The sequence below is a fragment of the Staurois parvus genome, unplaced genomic scaffold (genome assembly GCF_062004578.1).
Source record: "Staurois parvus isolate SC_StPar_1 unplaced genomic scaffold, SC_StPar_1.0 ptg000717l, whole genome shotgun sequence".
Lineage (NCBI taxonomy): Eukaryota > Metazoa > Chordata > Amphibia > Anura > Ranidae > Staurois > Staurois parvus.
The window spans coordinates 17,347-40,000 of NW_028318513.1; the positions used below are offsets into that span (position 1 = coordinate 17,347).

The 22,654-nt window shown below is 39.6% G+C and overlaps 1 protein-coding gene across 1 annotated transcript in view; it reads left to right on the forward strand.

The window, feature by feature from the left end:
- Positions 1 to 22,654, forward strand: part of LOC149445573 (HEAT repeat-containing protein 6-like) — a 51,198-nt gene that overhangs the window by 14,618 nt on the left and 13,926 nt on the right. Inside the window, exons 4-11 of the mRNA XM_089653640.1 lie at positions 2,152 to 2,251; positions 5,801 to 6,159; positions 7,554 to 7,676; positions 7,815 to 7,901; positions 13,576 to 13,710; positions 18,573 to 18,695; positions 21,911 to 22,035; positions 22,136 to 22,232. Of these exons, the coding sequence (XP_089509766.1) occupies positions 2,152 to 2,251; positions 5,801 to 6,159; positions 7,554 to 7,676; positions 7,815 to 7,901; positions 13,576 to 13,710; positions 18,573 to 18,695; positions 21,911 to 22,035; positions 22,136 to 22,232 (1,149 nt within the window). The remainder of the gene's footprint in view (positions 1 to 2,151; positions 2,252 to 5,800; positions 6,160 to 7,553; positions 7,677 to 7,814; positions 7,902 to 13,575; positions 13,711 to 18,572; positions 18,696 to 21,910; positions 22,036 to 22,135; positions 22,233 to 22,654) is intronic.

The following is a 22,654-nucleotide window of genomic DNA, read 5'->3' on the forward strand; positions in this document are numbered from 1 at the left end:
ACATTAATGGATGTCTTTTTGTGACAGCTTTTTAAAAATAGCTTGCAGCATTAAATGAAATCAGGAACCTAAATAAACCCTGCAAGTGCTACTTTTATTTGTTCTGCCCTGTAACAAGAGATGCTCTGAAAATAATGGATACTTTTTTTTATGTTTGCCTCAAGGGTAAGTGGATTAACTGTTGGGGGGGGGGGTTAAGTGGCTTCCACAGGAGACAAGACCGTTTGATATTAAACATAAAAATTCACCATCCTTTCCTTTTTACCTCTTTGAATATCTGCCATAAGGGATTGAATTTCTTAAATACCATGAGCACAAGAATAAGCAGGGTCTTCTACAGGCTAATTATTTTCTTTAATAGAAAGACTTTTTTTGTCTAGCTGACCTCTTCTATTTTGCCAAGCTGCTTATAAAGGACCAAAATCAGCACGGGGAATGCAGTGTCCTCTGCCCTCATTTTGGTTATGGGGTTGTTTCGATTATTCACATAGCACCTAAAGGCATTACATTTATCTTTCTCTGATAGAAGCAGTTTTGGTATATTTTATGGTTATTGAATAGATTATGATGATCAGAAGAGCTCAGGGTTGTCAGTACGTTAACAAAGCAGTTGTTGCAAACTTCTTGACACGTACTGTATGTATGTATGTATGGCCAAAACTTTTTTCATTTTTGGATAAAATATGGAAGGGTTAAAATCTTCATTCACTTCCTGTGCTAGAAGCACAATGAAAGGTTAGAGAAAATTTCCCAAAGTGAGGGAACTTACCATCTTAGACATTTGTCTATGAACCAAGTATCCTATTTGAAGATTTCCCTTACCTCCTTGTCCTGGGAATAATTCTGGGTTTCCCCAACTCTTTCCTGGTGACAATGGTCACCTGTCCAAATTGACTTATGACAAATCTTCCAAATGGGGACAGAAAACATTATAAACAGAGAGGGTCTACCCCTCCCCTTTTCCAAAACTTCAAAAACATTGTTTTGATTAGAAATGTATTTTAACTACTTGCTAACCGTGCTATAGCCAAATGACGGCTACAATCCCGGTTGTCCAGTTCTGGGAGGGTGTCATATGTTGTTCTCCCAGAATGCGCCCTCCCGCTCACCTCCAGCGTGCACCCGGCGATCTTCGTGATCGCTGTGTCTTACAGAACAGCTGATCACGTGATGAGGTAAAAGGCCAATCACAGTGGCCTTTTACAACGTGATCAACTGTGTCCAATAATACAGCAGATGATGTGGTAAATATAGTTGCCGGTTATCAGCAACACTTTCCTAATAACCGACAGCTGTAACAGAGCAGATCGGCACTAATGATCAGTGCCACTCATAAGTGCCCAGCAGTGCCCCCCATCAGTGCTGCCCAGTAGTGCCACCAGTCAGTGCCAACTATCAGTGACCATCATTGCTGCCTATCAGTGCAGCATCATCAGTGGTGCCTATCCGTGACACCTCATCAGTGCCCATCAGTGCAGCCTCATCAATGCACATCAGTGAAGGAGAAAAATGACCTGTTTGCAAAAATGTTATAATAGAAACATTTTTTTCAAATGTTTTGCTCTTTTTTTTTTTTTTTTGTTTATAGTGCAAAACATAAAAACCCCATCATTTTGTGTGAAAACACAATGATAAAAAATTAATATGGGTACAATGTTGCATGGCTGAGCAATTGTCATTGAAAGTGCGACAGCGCTAAAAGCTGAAAATTGGCCTGGGCACGAAGGGGGTAAAAGTGCCCGGTAGGAAAGTGGTTAAACTCTTAATTTAGTGCCATACAATCTCAGACATTTTTTTTCAGCAGATATAGGGTTTTATTTTGGTAGCAAAGCTACATACATATATTTTCATTTCCTTGTATTTTATTGGAAATAAATAGTAAACAATTAGAAAAATATATTTCCTGCAATTTTTACCCAATGCAACATTTATGCAATTTGTGCACCCCTTGTACAAAATGTAATTAACAAAGTCTGCTGATTAAAATATCACATTGGTGCAAATTTATTGTAACATAGCTGAATATTATAATCTATTAAGTCTAACATGTTTTGTTTGTGGTGAATGGTGATACGGTTTGTATACCTATACTAGCATATTATTTGCAATTTTTTTAATATATAAAGCATTTTATCTCTCTGATTATTGCAGTGCCTTGCAAATCTAGTGTCAAATGTCCCTTATCATCGACTAAAACCAGGTCTACTCACTAGAGTTTGGAACTATATTAAACCGTACATCCGCAATAAAGGTTTGCAAACTTTTTACTTTTATATGTAAAAAAAGTGCAGATTTTATTTTGGCTTACACAACATTGACGATGTGGAAAAACATGATATATGTACTGAGTATGTATGTGTGTATATATGTGTACATGTGTGCACACGCGCACACACACACACACACGTTCGCATCTTTCCATGAAAAAAAAAGGAACCACAAATTTCTCTTAAAAAAAACCCCAAAAACTTGAAACTGACCAAGATAATTGGCATCCACCATTGTTTATTCCATATTTTAATAATATTATGGTTTTGAGGACCCATGATTTGCGATTGAGACAGAGCTTTCTGACACTGGGCAGTACTTTTTGCTTCTGAATTTCTTGATAGTCTTGAGATTTCATTTGTGCTCTGTACACATTCAAGACACCCCTGCCAGAAGCAGCAATCAGGCCAAACACATAACTGAGCCTCCTTTTTTTAATTTTTTATTTTTTTTTAACTGTGAACATATAGCTGATATTATTTTGCGCAAAAGCTCCAGCTTTGTCTCATTCTTCCAAAGGACATTATTTCAGAAGCACTGTGGCTTGTCGATATGCATTTTAGCAAATTCAAGCTTTTTATGCTTTTCCTTCAACCGTGGAATTTTCCTGGGTCTTCTTCATTTGACCCCATTGTTGCGCTAAACGCAACTTATGGTGTGATCAGACACTGTACAATGTCCCTTTTACAATGGAGTTTGGCTTGTGCCTCTCTGGAATTTTTCCTTGGCTCTTTGTCTTCTGTTTGCACTATCCTTCTATTCCGTCTGGGTCGGTTTTCCTCTTGCAGCCAATGTCCATTGAGGTTGGCTACACTCCAATGAACCTTAAATTTCTTGATAATATTTTCAACTGTAGTCATGTGAACTTCAAGCTGCATGAAAAATGGCCTTTAGGCTTTACCTTTGACAAACTGGTCAATAATTTTCTTTTTGAGCTCCTCAGACATCTCTCTCCTTTTGCTTTCCCTGGCCGATGTTCACTGTAGTGCACATGATGATATCAAACAGCAGGGTAACTACTTTTTTGCCTTTTAAAAAGGCTTACTGATTAATTAGTAACACAAGTCTTCAATCCTATAAAGTAAACTTTTTAAAATATCACACTGTTCCAATTATTTATAATCTTTTCTACGGATACCAATGAATTTACCAGGACCTTTTTAGAATACCTCTTTACAATAAGCAATAATTTTATCTATTTTCACACTTTCTTCTCTTTACTCTGACATGCCAAGAGCATAATGGTATACATGAATTAGATATTATATCTGTAACGATTTAGAAACAATATATCATGTGGAAGATACTCCTCTGATACTATATACACAGATCGATTAAGAATGGGCAACTTCCCCATGATTTGCTGGTTGTAATGATAGGTAATTGCTGCACTTCACAAAAGAGCAGAAAGAGGAAGATTATTAGGCCTCTTTCACACGGGCGGTTGTTCTGCCACTTGCAAATGTTTTTTTTATTTTGAAACTCCCACACTCCTGGCACAGAGATCACTCGCATTTGTACATTGCGTTTATCTGCGATTACGTGTGTTTTAGCTGCGGTAGTAAATTCTTGCCTTTTCTAATGCAACTGTTTACTTAGTTTTTCTTTGTAGTGTGATTAACTGCGTTTATGTACAGATAGCTGCCGTACATCGCTCCTGGACGCGATCAACTTTATTTTACCTTTATCCTACACGCATAAAACCGTATGTTGTGAAAACGTTGCTAAACGCAGTGTGTAAATGGAGCCATAGGGATGCATTGTCTGCATTTAGCTGCAGTAAATATGTTCCTCTAGCTGCAGGTAAAAGCGGAAATCTAACCGTCCGTGTGAAAGAGGCCTTACATTGGTGGGTAGTGAGTGAAATAATGCCTCCTTAACCCCTTGACGCCGACGTCACACAAATATGCGGCCTCATGGAACTGGGCTTTTGTGCTGGAAGCACGCCACACTACGCGCTCCCAGCACAAAGACCGCGGTGTCACTGAGAGCCCCGGGTCCCGCTCTAATGATCGGGACCCGGGACTCCTGATTCCGGGTCACATGATCGCTGTGATAGCCACTGATTTGCTATCACAGTGATCAGTCACTGTGCAGCCCGGCCCCCTGTTTTTTTTCTCTCCTGGCATAGAGAGAAAAAAAAATGTTTGTTGGAAAAAAGAAAAGATAAATAAATATTAAAAAATAAAGAAAAAATACCTAGATCAAGTTTTGATCTAGTTCAGTGCCAGGGTTATTGTTTGGGCCAGGGTCAAAGGTCAAAAGGTCAGAGTGAAAGGTCAGGATTAAAAAAAAAAATTGGTGTCAGTGTCAATGTCAGTTTGTTTTTAGGTAAAAAAAAAAAAGACAAAAAAAAAATGTGCACTATTGTTTCTGGGCTGTACTATGAGTACAAACAACAAATAACATACACATATATGATATCGCTGTGATCGTCAAGAGCTGGAGAATTTATTTTGGGTTGTTCTTTGGTGGTAGCTTATGGGAGTAACAAGAAACACACAGCTAAATAAAAAAAAAAATATTTTATTTTTGACTATTTTTGGCTAGTTTTCCTTTGATAATAAAAAAAATCAGGAGATATCCATTACCATTTTCCACCACATGAAAGCTCAATTTGTCCTGAAAAAAACGCGGTATAATTCACCTGGATGTACAAAGTAGTTCTGAGGATATGTACCGTTTTACATATCAACGCACTTAGGCATTTAGATTTGTTTTACCCTTAGGCGTGAAGGGGTTAAAGACAGATAATAAAGATCATTAGTGTCTTTATCTGAGAGATGAAGAGACACTTTTACACTAGCTTTGTGAATGACCATGGTACCAGAGCTATGCAGGCATCATTAAAGTTTTTTTAATGCTGAGGTTTAATCTGCTAATATTTTATCTTCTGCGGTTCCTCCCTTTCCCCCTCATCAACATGTTAATAACTTTTTAAATAAAACCTGTTTTTATTACCTTATTTTTTGCCAGTGGTATCCTTACTGAATCTGTTTGCCTCTCTGTGCAATGCAGGCAAATCATGGCTTGTGGGAGGGGCCTGCAGGGTGCTGAATTTAACTTACTGAAAACCTCACAGCATCCTACCTCCGTGCTTCTCTAAAAAGGCCCTCAGCCCTGATGTTAGCAGTGGGCTGGCTCTTGGAAGGAGTTTTGCAAATATCAAAATGTTTTGATGGGTGGGTGGGTTTCTGGAAGAGTGGGCATTCCTGGGCAGGCTGTAGTCACAATACAGACTGCCCTAGGTGTTGCCCACATGTGGTACTGAACCTCCATGATTGAAAAACTGAAATACAAGGAATGAAAGGGTCAGACCAGAGACAGTCAGGCTTGTGATGCACACTGAGAACAGTGAAATCTTAGTAAGCAGTTTTATTATGGGAAAGTAGCCTGTACACTTTGGAAGACTGAAGGTTAGGCTGGAGTTAGGCTTTAATTTATTATGCTTGATGCAATTAAACATTATGAAGTTTCTTGATTACATGTTCTCTGTTTTATTTGTATTGACATAATACATTTATTGTTGTAGATGTGAATGTTCGAGTATCAGGCCTTACATTGTTGGGTGCTATTGTATCTGCTCAAGTACCTCTACCTGAGGTGCAGTTACTACTGCAGCAACCAGTTGTTTCATTGCTACCAAACAGTGGCCCCAGCACCATTACACGGCTCAGTGATCCTGACTGGTGGAGAAAGGAGACCTTTCCAGAATTAGATGTAATCAGTGAAATAAACCCTCAACATTCACTGGCTGAGCCATGCTGGCTAGTACGTTTGTGTATATCACTGGTGATCAATCCAAGGGAAGACTCCTATTCTGACAGTGATATCTGCTCTGCCACTGCTGTCCAGTATGAACCCTCTCCTGTCCGCTTGGAAGCTTTGCAGGTATAAATTTTCATCTGATTACTAAGAAAACGTGGATATTTCAGTTTAGTTTTTTTTTTATAGATACATGAGTTCAACCACCTTACAATTTTGTATATGTCTGAAGGATTGCTGGTGATACATCTTTGCCTAAGTTCTTGGGTCTGCACATCTGCTCTGGCCTTTACAAGAGTACAGACTCTTCCCTATTGTCACACCTATGTAAGGTATGAACAGGACACATAAAAAACAATTGTTAAGCAGCAAAAAACAGCTCAGTGGACATGATGTGAACAATCCCCTGGAGTTTTAATGATTTTATATTTTGTATAATGTGGTAGGAGGTTCTGGAACATGCAGTTGGGTGAGATTTTCTAAAAAAAAGGCAGACAGGAACAAGATAAGTATTTTTGGCAGTGAGATCTTGCTACTGTAACACTCAAGACATGTAATAGCTATGTTAGAAATAGAACATGATGGCTTGGATCAGCCAGTCTATCACCTTTGGGTAAACAGAAGTCATATCAGAAAAAAAAAGGTGAATGCTGCATTTGTTGTCACTTGGATATGGTCAGCCAACCTGTGGTTCATGAGTTTTTTTTTTTTTTAATACTAAAATGCAGGATTTGTAGAGGTAAGCTGCAGTGAAGAATTAAGTGTACCTTACCTGTCGGAGGGGCTTTGGGGAAATATCAGGGGTCTAAACAGACCCCTGATGTCTCACAATATTTGAGACCGAGAAAGGGACTGAGAACAGAAATTCCTCAGCCCCTTTCTCTGCAGCCTCAGCTGCACTGGACGGTGAATAAATGTGAAGTGCTCTGTTCATAGTAAACATATTTTACTATGCTTCAGTTGTGAATGAACGCAGTCAGTGACCAGTACTGATCACTGTCAGTGTTCATTCGGAAAAGAAATGGGCCGGTAATCTACATATTACCAGCCCCTTCTCCTGCTCTCCATCCTCAAACTTTCCCTGCAGCAGTGGGAGGGAGCACCTGGGGGACTGGGTAACACAAGGAAGAGGAACCTGATGAGGGGGGGGGGGGGGCATTTAGTGGAACCAATGGGCTGTATTTTCCTCCCTGCAGCAACTGAGCCAACAAGAAGGGAGAGGAGAAGCGGGTATTGACGGTATTCAGCTGCTGCAGGGAGGAAGATCCAGCCCATCCTCCAATAAATGCCACCCTCCCTCTACATTTTCCTGGGTCGGCAACCTAGGGATGCAATCTTCCTGTCAGCTGCTTGTGATGGATGTATTGCTGACATCGGTGCTACAGCTTCCCTGCACAGATCATTACATTTAGTGTTACCGATTTTATCTTAATGTAATTTTGGAGTTTTTAGGTCTTATGCATAGATTAATATTCATAAACACATCAACTTATTTTTTTTAAACATTGCATATTGTTTAGGTGTTGGCTCGTCTGGTAAAGGGATATTTCAATATGGCACAGAGCTATCTTATGGAGTTGGGAGAAGTTGCTTGCAAATGTATGCAGGAGATGGATGCATCAATTCAGCTGCATGGCGCAAAGGTAAAGTGGGTTCTAATTTTTTTAAATGTTCTGTTATATGAGAAAGCACGTAATTGGTATATTTTTGTCTTTAAAACCTATTTGTGGATGGGAACATTTTTTTACTTGCTTATTTTATAATATGTTTGTATATTTCAGCTTTTAGAAGAGCTGGGTACTGGGATAGTCCAGCAGCAGAAAACTGATTTGTTAATCCCTACTGAAAAGAAAGTGACTGTTAGTCAGGTAAGTGCCCTATCTAGTGTTCGTTTTTGCCTGAAATATCTTTTTTTTTTTTTTAAGACCTCTTACAGGACATCATTGAGCGAGAAGGCTCCATCCACCTACAAACGGGAAACACATCATCCACCATTAGTTGGAAAAAAAATCTACCCGAGCGCCCCAGTTAATTGTATTTCCTCTAACCTAACAAGCGCATCAATAGTTCATTATTTTATGCTAGTTGCAAGGGCCTCCCAAGTCAGCTACCCATATCTGCAGTACAGTTGACGACAGGGTGTGTTGGCCAGGAACAGTAGGGGAGAATTATGGAGGTTTCCTCTATCCTGTGTCGTGTGTGTGCGTGCGCCCAGAGGTTTCTCTTCCAGTTGGGAGCCTGCAACCATCCCCTCAGGCTCCAAGCGTAGGTGAGCAGTCTAATATTTTGTACGCCATATTGTTTTTCCCCTTACCTTTTTGCAAGCCTATGTCTGGTGGGCCTCCGAGTGGATGTCCTGGGGTTGGTATTGTTTCTCCCCCCATGGGTTAGCAACCATCACACATACCACTAAATACAGTATATCAGAACTGTTTTTTATCTGCTTAAAGATTTAAAATTCTGTTCAGCTAATCTAGTGATACTGATGACATGAAATTCCATTAATGACAATATACAGTAAATTCCTGTGATTTTTAAATCAAAAGTAAATGATTAGTTAGGGTTTCATTATGTTTACAAATATATTATTTAAGTTTGTTGTAAAAATTATATTTTTATCATAAATTACAAGCAGCTCAGCATATTTGGCAACTGATACGTGTAACTCTGTTTTATGCTTACATACTTGTATGTATGCTTAAAGTGTATTTTCATTTTTGCAGTTAGGTTTGAGAGAATCCCATTTTATGTTTGTGCCCACTTTCAAACAGCATGACTAAAAGAAAAAAACATTTCATCCTTTTTTAGATGTTACTCATGGCTAAATCTCCTCTCAGACAGTGTTCATATCTAGTTTAGAACTAGATAATAAGATGTGCCAGAACAGTACAGACAGGGTTGATTATGACAAGCAAAAAGAGTAGTAGTTCCCATGAGCCCACTACCAAAGTAGGTAATAAACACCCAAGCATTTTAGCTCATATGTAAAATCACATATTTTTATTAATCCCTTGTAGGGAGAAAAAGATAATATCCGTGGATGGTGACATGTACAATCACTGAATACACATTAAAAACCATGAAAGACAAGCAATCCGGATTGCAACATTTGAATATTCTTATTGTATTCACTTAAGACTGGTTTGAGATATAAAGCAGCATATTTGGATGAATAGCCAAATTCTGCCATGTATCACAAGGCTTAGTGTTGTGAACATACAGTCAGGTCCATAAATATTGGGACATCAACACAATTCTAACATTTCTGGTTCTATACACCACCACCATGGATTTGAAATGAAACGAACAAGATGTGCTTTAACTGCAGACTGTCAGCTTTAATTTGAGGGTATTTACAGTTGCAAGAAAAAGTATGTGAACCCCTTGGGATTACGTGGAGTTTTGCATGAATTGGGCATAAAATGTGCTCTGAACGTCATCTAAGTCACAACAATAGAAGAACACAGTCTGCTGAACATAATACTACACAAACATTAGATGTTGCCATGGTTTAATTGCACATAACATGTAAACATTCACAGTGCAGGGAGGAAAAAGTATGTGAGGCCCTAGCTTAATGACTTCTCCCAGAGCTAATTGGAGCCAGGAGTGAGCCAACCTTGACTCCAATCAGTGTGATGATATTGGATGTGTTGCTGATAGCTGTCTTGCCCTTAAAAAACACACACCTGTTTTGGGTTTACTGGTTTCAAGAAGCACTGTCTGATGTGAACCATGCCTCTCAGAAAAGAGCTCTCAGAAGACCTACGATCAAGAATTGTTGACTTGCATGAAGCTGGAAAGGGTTACAAAAGTATCTCCAAAAGCCTTGATGTTCATGTGTCCACGGTAAGACAGACTGTCTACAAATCAAGAAAGTTTAGCACTGTTGATACTCTCCCTAAGCGTGGTCGTCCTGTAAAAATGACTGCAAGAGCACAGCGCAGAATGCTGCATGAGGTAAAGAAGAATACCAGAGTGTCAGCTAAAGACCTACAGAAATCTCTGGCACATGCTAATATTTTTGTTGACACATCTACAATAAGGAAAACATTAAACAAGAATGGAGTACATGGGAGGACACCACGGAGGAAGCCATTGCTGTCCAAAAAGAATATTGCAGCACGTTTGAAGTTTGCAAAAGAGCACCTGGATGTTCCACAGCACTACTGGCAAAATATACTGTGGACAGATGAAACCAAGATTGAGTTGTTTGGGAAGAACACACAACACTATGTGTGGAGAAAAAAAGGCACAGCATGCCAACATCAAAACCTCATCCCCACTGTAAAACATGGCGGAGGGAGCATCATGGTTTGGGTCTGCTTTGCTGCCTCAGGGCCTGGACGGATTGTTGTCATTGATGGGAAAATGAATTCCAGAGTTTATCAAGACATTTTGCATGAAAACGTACGACCATCTGTCCGCCAACTGAAGCTCCGCAGAGGATGGGTGATGCAACAGGACAATGACCCAAAGCATACAAGTAATTCAACAAAACAATGGCTGCAACAGCACAGAATACGCTTTCTGGAGTGGCCCAGTCAGAGTCCTGACCTCAACCCGATTGAAATGCTTTGGCATGACCTTAAGAGAGCGATTCACACCAGACATCCCAAGAATATTCCTACACTGAAACAGTTTTGTGAAGAGGAGTGGTCCAAAATTACTCCAGATCATTGTGCAGGTCTGATCTGCAACTACAGGAAACGTTTGGTTGAGGTTATTGCTGCCAAAGGAGGGTCAACCAGTTATTAAGTCCAAAGGTTCACATACTTTTTCCTCCCTGCACTGTGAATGTTTACATGTTATGTGCAATTAAACCATGGCAACATCTAATGTTTTTGTAGTATTATGTTCAGCAGACTGTGTTCTTCTATTGTTGTGACTTAGATGACGTTCAGAGCACATTTTATGCCCAATTCATGCAAAACTCCACGTAATCCCAAGGGGTTCACATACTTTTTCTTGCAACTGTACATCCAAATCAGGTGAACGGTGTAGGAATTACAACAGTTTTCATATGTGCCTATGGGTTAAGGGACCAAAAGTAATGGGACAGAATAATAATCATAAATCAAACTTTCACTTTTTAATACTTGGTTGCAAATCCTTTGCAGTCAATTACAGCCTGAAATCTGGAACGCATAGACATCACCAGACGCTGGGTTTCATCCCTGGTGATGCTCTGCCAGGCCTCTACTGCAACTGTCTTCAGTTCCTGCTTGTTCTTGGGGCATTTTCCCTTCAGTTTTGTCTTCAGCAAGTGAAATGCATGCTCAATCGTATTCAGGTCAGGTGATTGACTTGGCCATTGCATAACATTCCACTTCTTTCCCTTAAACTCTTTGGTTGCTTTTGCAGTATGCTTTGGGGTATTGTCCATCTGCACTGTGAAGCGGCGTCGAATGAGTTCTGAAGCATTTGGCTGAATATGAGCAGATAATATTGCCCAAAACACTTCAGAATACATCCTGCTGCTTTTGTCAGCAGTCACATCATCAATAAATACAAGAGAACCAGTTCCATTGGCAGCCATACATGCCCACGCCATGACACTACCACCACCATGCTTCACTGATGAGGTGGTATGCTTAGGATCATGAGCAGTTCCTTTCCTTCTCCATACTCTTCTCTTCCCATCACTCTGGTACAAGTTGATCTTGGTCTCATCTGTCCATACGATGTTGTTCCAGAAATGTGAAGGCTTTTTTAGATGTTGTTTGGCAAACTCTAATCTGGCCTTCCTGTTTTTGAGGCTCACCAATGGTTTACATCTTGTGGTGAACCCACTGTATTCACTCTGGTGAAGTCTTCTCTTGATTGTTGACTTTGACACACATACACCTACCTCCTGGAGAGTGATCTTGATCTGGCCAACTGTTGTGAAGGGTGTTTTCTTCACCAGGGAAAGAATTCTTCAGTCATGCACCACAGTTGTTTTCCGTGGTCTTCCAGGTCTTTTGGTGTTGCTGAGCTCACCGGTGCGTTCCTTCATTTTAAGAATCTTCCAAACAGTTGTTTTGGCCACGCCTAATGTTTTTGCTATCTCTCTGATGGGTTTGTTTTGATTTTTCAGCCTAATGATGGCTTGCTTCACTGATAGTGACAGCTCTTTGGATCTCATCTTGAGAGTTGACAGCAACAGATTCCAAATGCAAATAGCACACTTGAAATGAACTCTGGATGTTTTATCTGCTGATTGTAAATGGGATAATGAATGAAATAACACACACCTGGCCATGGAACAGCTGAGAAGCCAATTGTCCCATTACTTTTGGTCCCTTAACAAGTGGGAGACACATATGAAAACTGTTGTAATTCCTACACAGTTCACCTGATTTGGATGTAAATACCCTCAAATTAAAGCTGACAGTCTGCAGTTAAAGCACATCTTGTTTGGTTCATTTCAAATCCATTGTGGTGGTGTATAGAGCCAAAAATGTTAGAATTGTGTTGATGTCTCAATATTTATGGACCTGACTGTATATGTAATACATGCACAATAATAGCAGTGAGACAAAAAATTAGCCAAGTATATAGCTAGATATGCATAATCATGATCATTAGATGCGTGAGAACTGCAAAAAATGCAGATTGAAAAAAGAAATGAGTATGTCCATTTGTAGAGTGAAAAAAGGAAATTCCATGGAATTATACAGTGTTGAAAGATTCATACTGTCCCATGTTCCTTCATAGCTTGAATACTGTGTGGTTTATGCCTCAATATATTGTGAAAATATGTGGATATCTTTATCCCTTCTGGGTGTTCCTCCAGATAAACATCATGGCAAATGTATTCAGTACCGACGTCATCACACACGGAAGCAACGTCCTACGTGGTTGATATCATGGACTGGTGAGAGCAGTCATGTTACTGCGCCACTCGATATGCTTCATGATCCGGCGGGAACTCTGCATGAGGAACAACTCATAATATGAGGTCAGACCATTAACCTGACGGGAATTGTGTGGAAAATTCACTCTGTCTACAGCATGACAAAGTTTCAACGGGCTGAGAACTCATTTCCTTGGAAACGGCTAGGTCATTAGCCAGTATGACGGTGCTTTACTATACATTTGTCATGATGTTTATCTGGAGGAACACCCAGAAGGGATAAAGATATCCACATATTTTCACGATTTGGCTCCAAAAGTAGATATACACTTTAACTTCTTGCCATCTACATAACCCATTACATAATCAGGGTGGGCTTTAACACCCGCATGCCACACACATGCGTCCATAGGTAGCTGAGGTTTCTGTGTTGGGAGTTTGCTCATTATGAATGTGCAAGTGGTCAAAGACCGATCCTGGTCTCTAGTTTTGATCAGGAGCTATCAGGACTGGCCCCCAGTCATGTAACCACTGCAATCACAGTGGTCAAGTGATCAAGCCCCCTGGGGCACAATAGCCCAGTTAAAGGGACACTGAGGCTGGTTGGGAAGGGGTTAAACATTTGCTAACATAATCTGTAAACAATAAAAAACCTATATTTCCTAACTTTCCTCCAACTCACAGTATAGATTTTTCCTATGCAGGCCGTAGCATTTTGGAACATGATTCTGAATGGTCCTTTACCAGCAGCCTTGCAGAATGAGCAACATCCTACCCTTCAAACAACTGCTTGTGATGCGTTGTCATCTGTCTTACCGGAGGCATTTACCAGTTTACCAGTAAGTATTTGTCAGTGTAAAAAATAAAACCTTTTCTTTTCTAGCATCAGAGGGGTCAGTGCAACCTTTGGTACTTGTTTAAACAGTTACTCAATCCACAAAGGAATTCTGCATTATAGATTAAGACAAAGTGCACTTATTCTTATTGTCCCCGTGCTCTGACCAGGGGCGGACTGACCATTTGGAAACTCGGGCACTGCCCGAGGTCAGTAGGGGACCCCATGACATGCCCCTGGTACCTTTTTCATAGGCTTTTTTGAGTTTTGGCAAGGACACAGGGGCCCCATGATCCCCTATTGCCCGGGGGCCCCATGAGTTGTCAGTCCGCCCCTGGCTCTGACCTAAAATTTTTAACCCACCCCTCCACAGATCAGTGCTTACCAAGATCCATTGCCTGCAGCACTTAGAAATTGATAACTACTTCCCCTCTAAAGTATTTTTTTTTTAATTTTTTGCACACATGAAAATCTGAATTTTTGTCTAGAAAATTTAATTAAACCCCCAGAATATTATTTTTTCTAAAAGCAAAGGTTCTGTAGAAGAAGTTGAAATTTTTTTATCTTGTATGATATTTGCAGTATTTAACTGTTTATCAAATGTAAATTTTCAGAAAAAAAATACACTAAAATGAATATTAGTGCACACAAACCCAATATAATACACATTTTATTTATTTATTCAATTTTTGGAAAAGGTAAAAGATGAGGTTATGCCATGTCCAAAGGTGTTATGTGCTAAGCTCTTCTGGTTGACACTTCTGCAGAGGAGATCAGGGAATGGATGTTCCCCGATCCCCTGTGTGCCTGCAAAACAAAGGAAAAATTACAGTACTAAAATATGTAATGATTTAAATGCTTTTTATGGCTCATCAGGTTTAAAGTTGCCTGTAAACGAAGGGCCCGCAATTATTGCCAAACACGTGGTGCAGTCACTGTCTACATATACATACACACCCAACATGCGTGTTTGTGTGGATAGGCTTATGGAGATGCTTTTACATTATTTTATTTTTTTTTTTTTTTATATATTTACCTTTATTACCTTTTGAAAATGAGCTTTTACTTGGACCCTGTGCCATAGCAATACAGTAATAAGCCCCTTTTTGAGAGGACTGGCAAGTGACTGGTCCTCTTTATGGAGATCAGAGGTCTATTAGACCCTTAATATTTCCACTGTAGTCAAACAAGCACAAGAGTGAGCTCAGTCTGCTGTTTACCCAGCTTTCTAGCTGGAATTTTCACAAGGTTGAACCAAAAGTGCTCAGTGCTGAGCACTTCTGGTTGACACTTCTGCCGAGGAGATCAGGGAATGGATGTTCCCCGCTCCTCTCAGGATGCTGCTATTGCAGCTGTGAGATTGTTTAACCAGTTCATTCTTTGGACATACCAAACATGTTTAAAGAGGAAAACCTAGATAAAATGCCATGCTGTAAAACCCTTTGTTGGCCGCACCTGTACATCCGTACAGGCTCCTTTGGGGCTGTTAACCAGACCGGGATATGGACTTGGAGAGGCACAGCCAAGAGAAATCCAAAAAGTAAATCATCCCCCAAAGATGTGGGTGATGGATTTCTGCAAGTACGAATCTGTGGGAGGGTGAGGGTGGGACAGTTTTGGTCAGGGCATGAAAGGTCTGAAAGTGCATTTATGTAAGTTTTACTCCTTATTATGAAGAAAAATTAGTTTTAAAACTTAAAAGTGCACATTTTACTCTATCACTGGTCTACAGTGCAAAGAAAACAAACTTTTTGGAAGACAATATTGCCAAATATAATATGGTGTGTTTCCTCTCCAAAAAAAAACAAGAAATGCATTTCTGCATCATAGATAAATTACATAATTATTGCAAAATTCAACATTTGGATGCACTTTTTGATTGGGAAACTACTTGGTAGATACATTTACAATTATATGTAAAATTATGCACTGGGGGCTAAAAGTATGTATGTGTGTGTGTGTGTGTATATGTATGTGTATATATATATATATATGTGTGTGTGTGTGTGTGTGTGTGTGTGTGTGTATACAGTGGGGATCGAAAGTTTGGGCACCCCAGCTAAAAATTTGTATTCATGTGCATCTCCAAAAGGCATCAAATTACAGATTAGACGTTCTTATAATATGTCAACAAAAGTTAGATTTTATTTCCATCATTTACACTTTCAGAATAACAGAAAACAAAAAAATGAATTGAACATACCTGATATACAATATAATCTAGGGTATACTGATTTTTCACAAACCTGCGCACACAAAAAGGATCTGGGTGCCCTGGTTTTTCACAAAACTAATAATGATACCAATCTGCATCTTCTAAAGCAAGCAAGATACTTTGCTGTATTAAAATTGTTATAGGTTTAAGAGGTAGAAATATTATCTTGCCTCTATAGAAATCTATAGTAAGACATCATCTTGAATGTGCAGTTAATTTTTGAGCATCAAAAAAGTATGTTGCAGGACTGGAGAGTGCACCAAGAAGGACAACAAAATAAATAAGGGGTATGGGTATGAGTTAAATCTCCGCTATGAGAAAAGCTATGAATGAAATCTTTCTCATTCATTGAGGATAAAAAGTCTTCCACTTTTGGGTTACACTACCACCTATAGGATAATTGGACACTTGCAAATTAAAAAAAAAACCCAAAAAAGTGCAGGCTAGCTCAGGATAACGTCTTCTACTGCCAGCCAGCCTGCCTAAAGCACAACTACTGTGCATCTGAGTACAACAAACCAAAAATGCTATTTATTTTATTTTTAATATTCAACGCAAACTCACCCATCTACTGTATCTATGTCTAAGTGCTTTATTTTGGAAAATACCCCCTAGCATTTCTGGCTATGAATATCTTGAGCAAGGGCAGATGATTCGTGTAGCATTTTTACTTCCTGGAATCCATGTGCCCTTAGCTCAGGCATGAAGACAGGAGGGTGTGCGTAGCTGAATAGCAACTACATAAATGTAAAAAAAAAAAAAAAAAAAAAGAATGTGATGTGAAAACATGTTTAAAACAAATAGATAGGAAAGTATATCACATTTACTTAATAATGCTAACAGTGTACAGTGTAAGAATTAAAAATGGTTAATGTTGATTGAGAAAATGAAGTTCCACTTTAAGTTTTTTTTTTTTTTATAGTGTCCTCGGAGGATGGGTGTCTTCAGCTCTATCTTTTTATAAGAATAGCCTATTCACAGTGGCACAGTGATCCTCAGCCTGGATTTTGGAGTGCCGGGTCCAGACCCTGCTGGACTAAATGTTGCAGGGATAGCCTGGAAGTGACCTTCTGGCATTGGGTTCCATGCAGAGTGTTTTCTAGACTTTGATAAGGTTAGCTGTGGAGTGCTTTGCAGAGCTGCTGGCATTGTCTCTGCATCATCCCTATCTCTGAAGACTCACTTTTGTTAGTAAGTTGGTTGGGCTGAGCATTGGGAACTACCTTAATAACATAAATAACTGGATTGCAGGAAATACCCCATTTCCTGCTGCGTAAGGGGTTAATGCTGAGGGAATGCGTTCTATCCACTGTAAGTAATGTCTGGCTTTGTGGAGAGCTGCGAATAGCTGCAACCGCCAGCGGCCTGTCATTATAGTGAACGGAGGCTGCGGCTGCAATTCGCACCGGCCTAAATCCCTGGTGTGACTGTAGCCTTACAATGCCAAGGGTATAAAATGAAAGTGTATGCTGTGAGCATAGAACTATATTAACATATGGCATGTATTAAAATATGGACCTTTTATTGTTAGTGAGGTGCTGATCACTTGTTTGTAAATGGGTATTAATATTTATAAACAATAACACTCTATATTGTGGATTCAGGAAGTATCTGATTGCCTTCTTTTGCCTTCCTCAGTATCAACAGAAAGTTTAGTGTCCTGAGGATGCAATGATTTTATTTTTGTGTTTTTGGTTAAAGTTATATTTAAAGGAAATTAAAATAAGATAACAAAGATGTCATGCTTACCTGCTCTGTGGTGTTGTTTTTGCACAGAGCAGCCCTGATCCTCTTCTTCTCGGGTCTTCCGCCAGTGCTCCTGGCCCCTCCCTCCTGACGAGTGCTCCGAGTGCAAGCAGCTTGCTATGGGTGCACCCAAGCAGGCTCGCTCTTGTATGCATTTACCCACAGAGCCATGTGTCTTCCCCGCTCCCTCTCTCCTCATTGGCTTACTGGCTGTGATTGACAGCAGTGGGAGTCAATGGCTCCCACTGCTGTCTCAGCCAATGAGTAGGAAGAGTCCACAGATTGCTGAGGCTCTCATGCACATCGCTGGATCACGATTGGGTTCAGGTAAGTATTAGGGGGGGGTTGGGGGGAACTGCACACAGAAGGTTTTTTACCTTCACGCATAGAATGTAGCCTTTTCAACCACTCTAAAATCATGCACCTGAGCCTTTGTTTCAAACAAACTATGTAGCTATTTTAAAAATTGTCCCAATTAAAGTATAAAAAAGGGCAAACTTTTTTTTTTTTTTTGTAGTTTTTGGATAGAGTGGAGAGGTATTAGAACACCTGTCAGTTTTTAATGTTGTCTTTGCCCCCATTAGGGAGATCATTATTATTTGTGTTGTACCCAGAAAAGTAATAGAGGAGAAATCTTCCAGTGGAGTCCCCAAGGAATTCCTTTAATTTGCAAGGATTTCCTCTCACTTCCTGTTTTGGATCATGTAGCAGGAAGTGAAGGAAAATCTGCAATGGAAACAGATGGCAAAAAAAAAATCTGACAAGGGTTATAACCCTCTCTTACTCTATCCAAAATGGGGAGAAACATTTTTGCCTATAGTTCTACTTTACTGCAAATTTTAGTTTTTCAAGGGAAACAGCTGTGTGGGAGAAATTGTTAAAATGTTGTAACCTTCCAATTGCAGGATGACTGTCAGATACTTTGTATAACACTGTTGCTTGGCCTGAACCATAGTGAAAACCCACTAGTGAAGGCAGCTGCTGCACGAGCTCTTGGTGTGTACATACTGTTCCCTTGTCTTCGGCAGGTAGGAGAACTTTGTTTTATTTTGTTTAAACTATGACTTGCTATAGTATCTCTTTTATCATCTTACATAATAAAACTGACCAGAAATGCTAAACATCTCTGCGTTCTGCATAATACTTGTCTTGCAACTTGTTAGAAGTGATAGGTGTTGATAACAGAGAAATGAAGCAGCAGACAGAAATGACACTTGGTACTCTTAATTGAGGCAAGTACACACTATAGAGGGATATGCTTTGTTCATATTTAATATCTGAGGTTTACAACCACTTTAAACTTCTAAACAAATAAAAAATAGTACAGCTAACCAAAATGTATGATGTGTAACACAAAGGGGTTTATTTACTAAAGCTGGTTCACTCAGAATCTCATGCACCTGTGGCCAATCAGCTTCTAATCTCAGCTTGTTCAATTAAGCTTTAGCAATAAAACCTGGAAGCTGATTGATTTCTATGCAGAAGTGCACGATATTCTGAGTGAACCAGCTTTAGTAAATATACCTCAAAATGTCATGAGCAAAATGTGCATCTACAAACTTCATAAATAAAAGTGAACCAAGTAAATATGTATTGACCAGTCTTACATACAGTTATGTGCAGAAGAAAATAAAGTGAAGAAAAATGAAAAAATGACAAGTCCACAAGTGATCTTCTTACCACAGTGTTTTTCAGTGCCACCAGTAGTACTCCCCTTTGCCACCTCGTGACTGCAAATCATGTCACCTTAAAATCTGAACTCTTACAGGAGTACTAATAACACTTGTTGAAAAGAGAGGATTAAAATCTTCCTCAATGACCTTAAGGCTCCATGTACAATGGGATGTTTAACAACGCTGGTAGCGGTAGCTGTGTAAAGTTACGTTTAGCTTTTTTTTGCGTTCGCTTTGGAGCGTTTTTCCACATTTTGCATTTTTTTTTTTTAACCAAAAAATTTTTTATTTTTTTGCACAAAAACGCCGGTTTTGCTAGCATTAGAGCACGTTTACAGCTAAAAAAACTCCTCTAGATTCCCACTAGTTCTGGGTTTTTTTTTTTTCCCAGCCAAAAAATGCTCCTGCCAAAATAACGCTGATTGCAGCCTATGTGTGCATGGACACATAGGATAACATGCTGGGGAGTTTACTGGCTGTAGAAAAAAAACACCAAAAGCCAAAAACAGCCGCTGTAAAAACAGAGGACTTGTAGCATACTTGCAACAATGTCTCCACAGCACAGGTCAGACATGGAAAAATGCATAAAACCACAGAAAAAATAGCGCTTACTGTTTGGCAATTTATTATATTTCAAAGTGTGAGATAGCGAACATTATCAGACAAGCAGCATGTATACAGAGACAGCTTCCAGTAATGGAAGAAATGGAAGAAAGTGGTTCACGTTTGTTTTATGATATACATGTATCACGTGTATGTAGATATACATTTTGCTTATGAGATTTTGTGCTGTACGATCATATATTTTAGTTAGCGTTGCACTTCTTTTTGGTTTGCACATGACAAAGGATTTCCAAAGTTCTGTTTGTTAAAAAATAGCAGAAGAATATCCTTTCCAAACTGTTATCTCCTATTACAGCTTTGTACTGAGCCATTTGAGAACAACCATTGTTTGCTCTGACTAATCAAGTCCTGCCTGTAAATTTTATTTTGAGATCTGGACCTCTGCAAAAATATCAGGTTTCTTACAATATATAGGAGCTGGAAAGTACAGTGAAAGACTAGTGCTCCGTCTGCTTGCTAGAAAAACAATTGTATGCTAATCACACGCAATAGTTTGTATTTTTTTTTGCTCTTTAGACAAGTAAATATATTTGCTTTTTTTGTCCTGTTACTAAGTAAAACCTTTTGGAACATGCACTGTACAAGTTAGTGTATAAAAGTACAGGAGTCAGGAGTATGCAACGTAACAAGTGCAAGGGTCAGGGGTATGTAGTGTACCGAGTGTAGGGGTCAGGAAAGAGTAAATATGCAGACTGCAGAGGCCAGGAGTATGTCACGTACAAATTAAAGGCTTTAGTAACATATAGAGTGTAGGGATCAGGCGTATGATAGCTATACGGTTCTTTACATGCTTCTGACCTCTGCACTCTTATGGAGTAGTTGAAGAATTTAAGCAAATATTGTAGTGGATATGTAAAGTGCACTTTTGTTCATAATGCAACATTTAAAGTGACGCTAAAGCTTCATTTTTTTTTTTTTTTTCATTTAAAACAAACATGTCTATACTTACCTGCTCTGTGCAGTAGTTTTGCACAGAGCATCCCCAATCCTCTTCTTTTCAGGTCCCCGTCAGTGCTCCTGGCTCCTCCTCAAGCTGTCACCCCAGGAAAAACCGCTCACCTTACTGCTGCTACGTGCTCGTCCCCGAGCTGCTGCTTTATGAATCCATAAGACACATATAGCTATGGCTTGGCCCTGCCCAATCTCTCTCCTCATTGGCTCACTGGCTGTGATTGACAGCAGTAGGATCCAGTGGGCTCCCACTGCTGTCTCAGCCAGTGAGGAGGAAGAGTCCCCAGACAGCAGAGGCTGTTAAGAATGTTATTGGGGCGGGCTGGGGGGGAGCCTCTACACACATTTTTTTTTTACCTTCATGCATAGAATACATGAAGGTAAAAAACCTTGAGCATTTTTAACCACTTTAACAGTAAACCCCAGCAATTACTTGATCTTATTCCCAAGCAAAAATTCCCTCTACCCCCCCCCCCCCCCTCTTCCCCAAAATTGCTTACTTGCCTATCTGCAGACCACAATAGGCATTCAAAGGAGTACTACAAAGAAAAAAAAAACTACCTAACCTGAAAAGCAAAGCAGTGGCTAGTGCAGCTCCTACCAGGCTTTTTATTTTCTTTTCAGAGTTGCATCATTTGACATATCAGAGCCAAGGAGAATTCAGGGTAAGCTTCCCTTGGATCTGTGCCACTTTGCACTGGGTACATGCACATTACAGAGGCAGAGGCCCCTACATAACTGCTGTGACCAGACATATGGCTGTGCAGAAACCCGCTGTGTAACAGTAATGTCACCCACATTCAGTGGCATCATTCAGGAAATCCGCTTGCCTGAGGCTCTCGGGCCTAGCAATGCCTCTGTTTGCCGGTCTCTTTCCTCCCATTTTCCCCCCATTCAATGAGTGACATAAACTATTAAGGCTGACGGATCGTGTGTTTGCTAGTGAGTGTTTGCTATTATTTTGTATCATTTTTTTTACTGCTTACCTCTTTCAGGATGTTATGTTTGTAGCTGACTCTGCTAACGCTATTCTGATGTCCCTTAATGACAAGTCTCCAAATGTTCGGGCAAAGGCAGCCTGGTCTTTGGGTAACCTTACAGACACATTAATTGTTAACATGTAAGTATTCTTAGCTTAAGGCTTGCTAGAATGTAAAATAAGTCATCCTCCATAATAAACTTGGACAATTGCTTGTTCTTAATTTTGTTTTCTATTTCAGGGAAATAATTGGACAAAGTTTTCAAGAGGAATTTTCTGATATGCTGCTTCTTGAAATGTTGAAATCAGCAACAGAAGCTTCAAAAGACAAAGATAAGGTTAATACAACTGTCATTCTTTTCATTTTAATTAAACATTTTGATTCAATATCTGCAGAATAATATACCAGGTTATTTGTGGGAACAAGTTATATATGCATTATCACATAAAGAATATACTGTAGATTTTGTCCTGGCTTGAGAATTCATTCCTACAGTGAGTCTATGCTTTGCCACACCCCTCCAAATCACTGGATTCAGGTTTTCCAATCACTTCCATGGCCACAGGTATATAAAATCAAGCACCTAGGCATGCAGACTGCTTCTACATATATTTGTGAAAGAATGGGTCACTCAGTAGCTCTCCTTGCTACTAAATATTCCACGATCAACTGTTGGTGGTATTATAACAAAGTGGAAGCAACTGAGAACAACAGCAACTCAGCCACGAAGTGGTAGGCCACTTAAAATGACAGCATCGG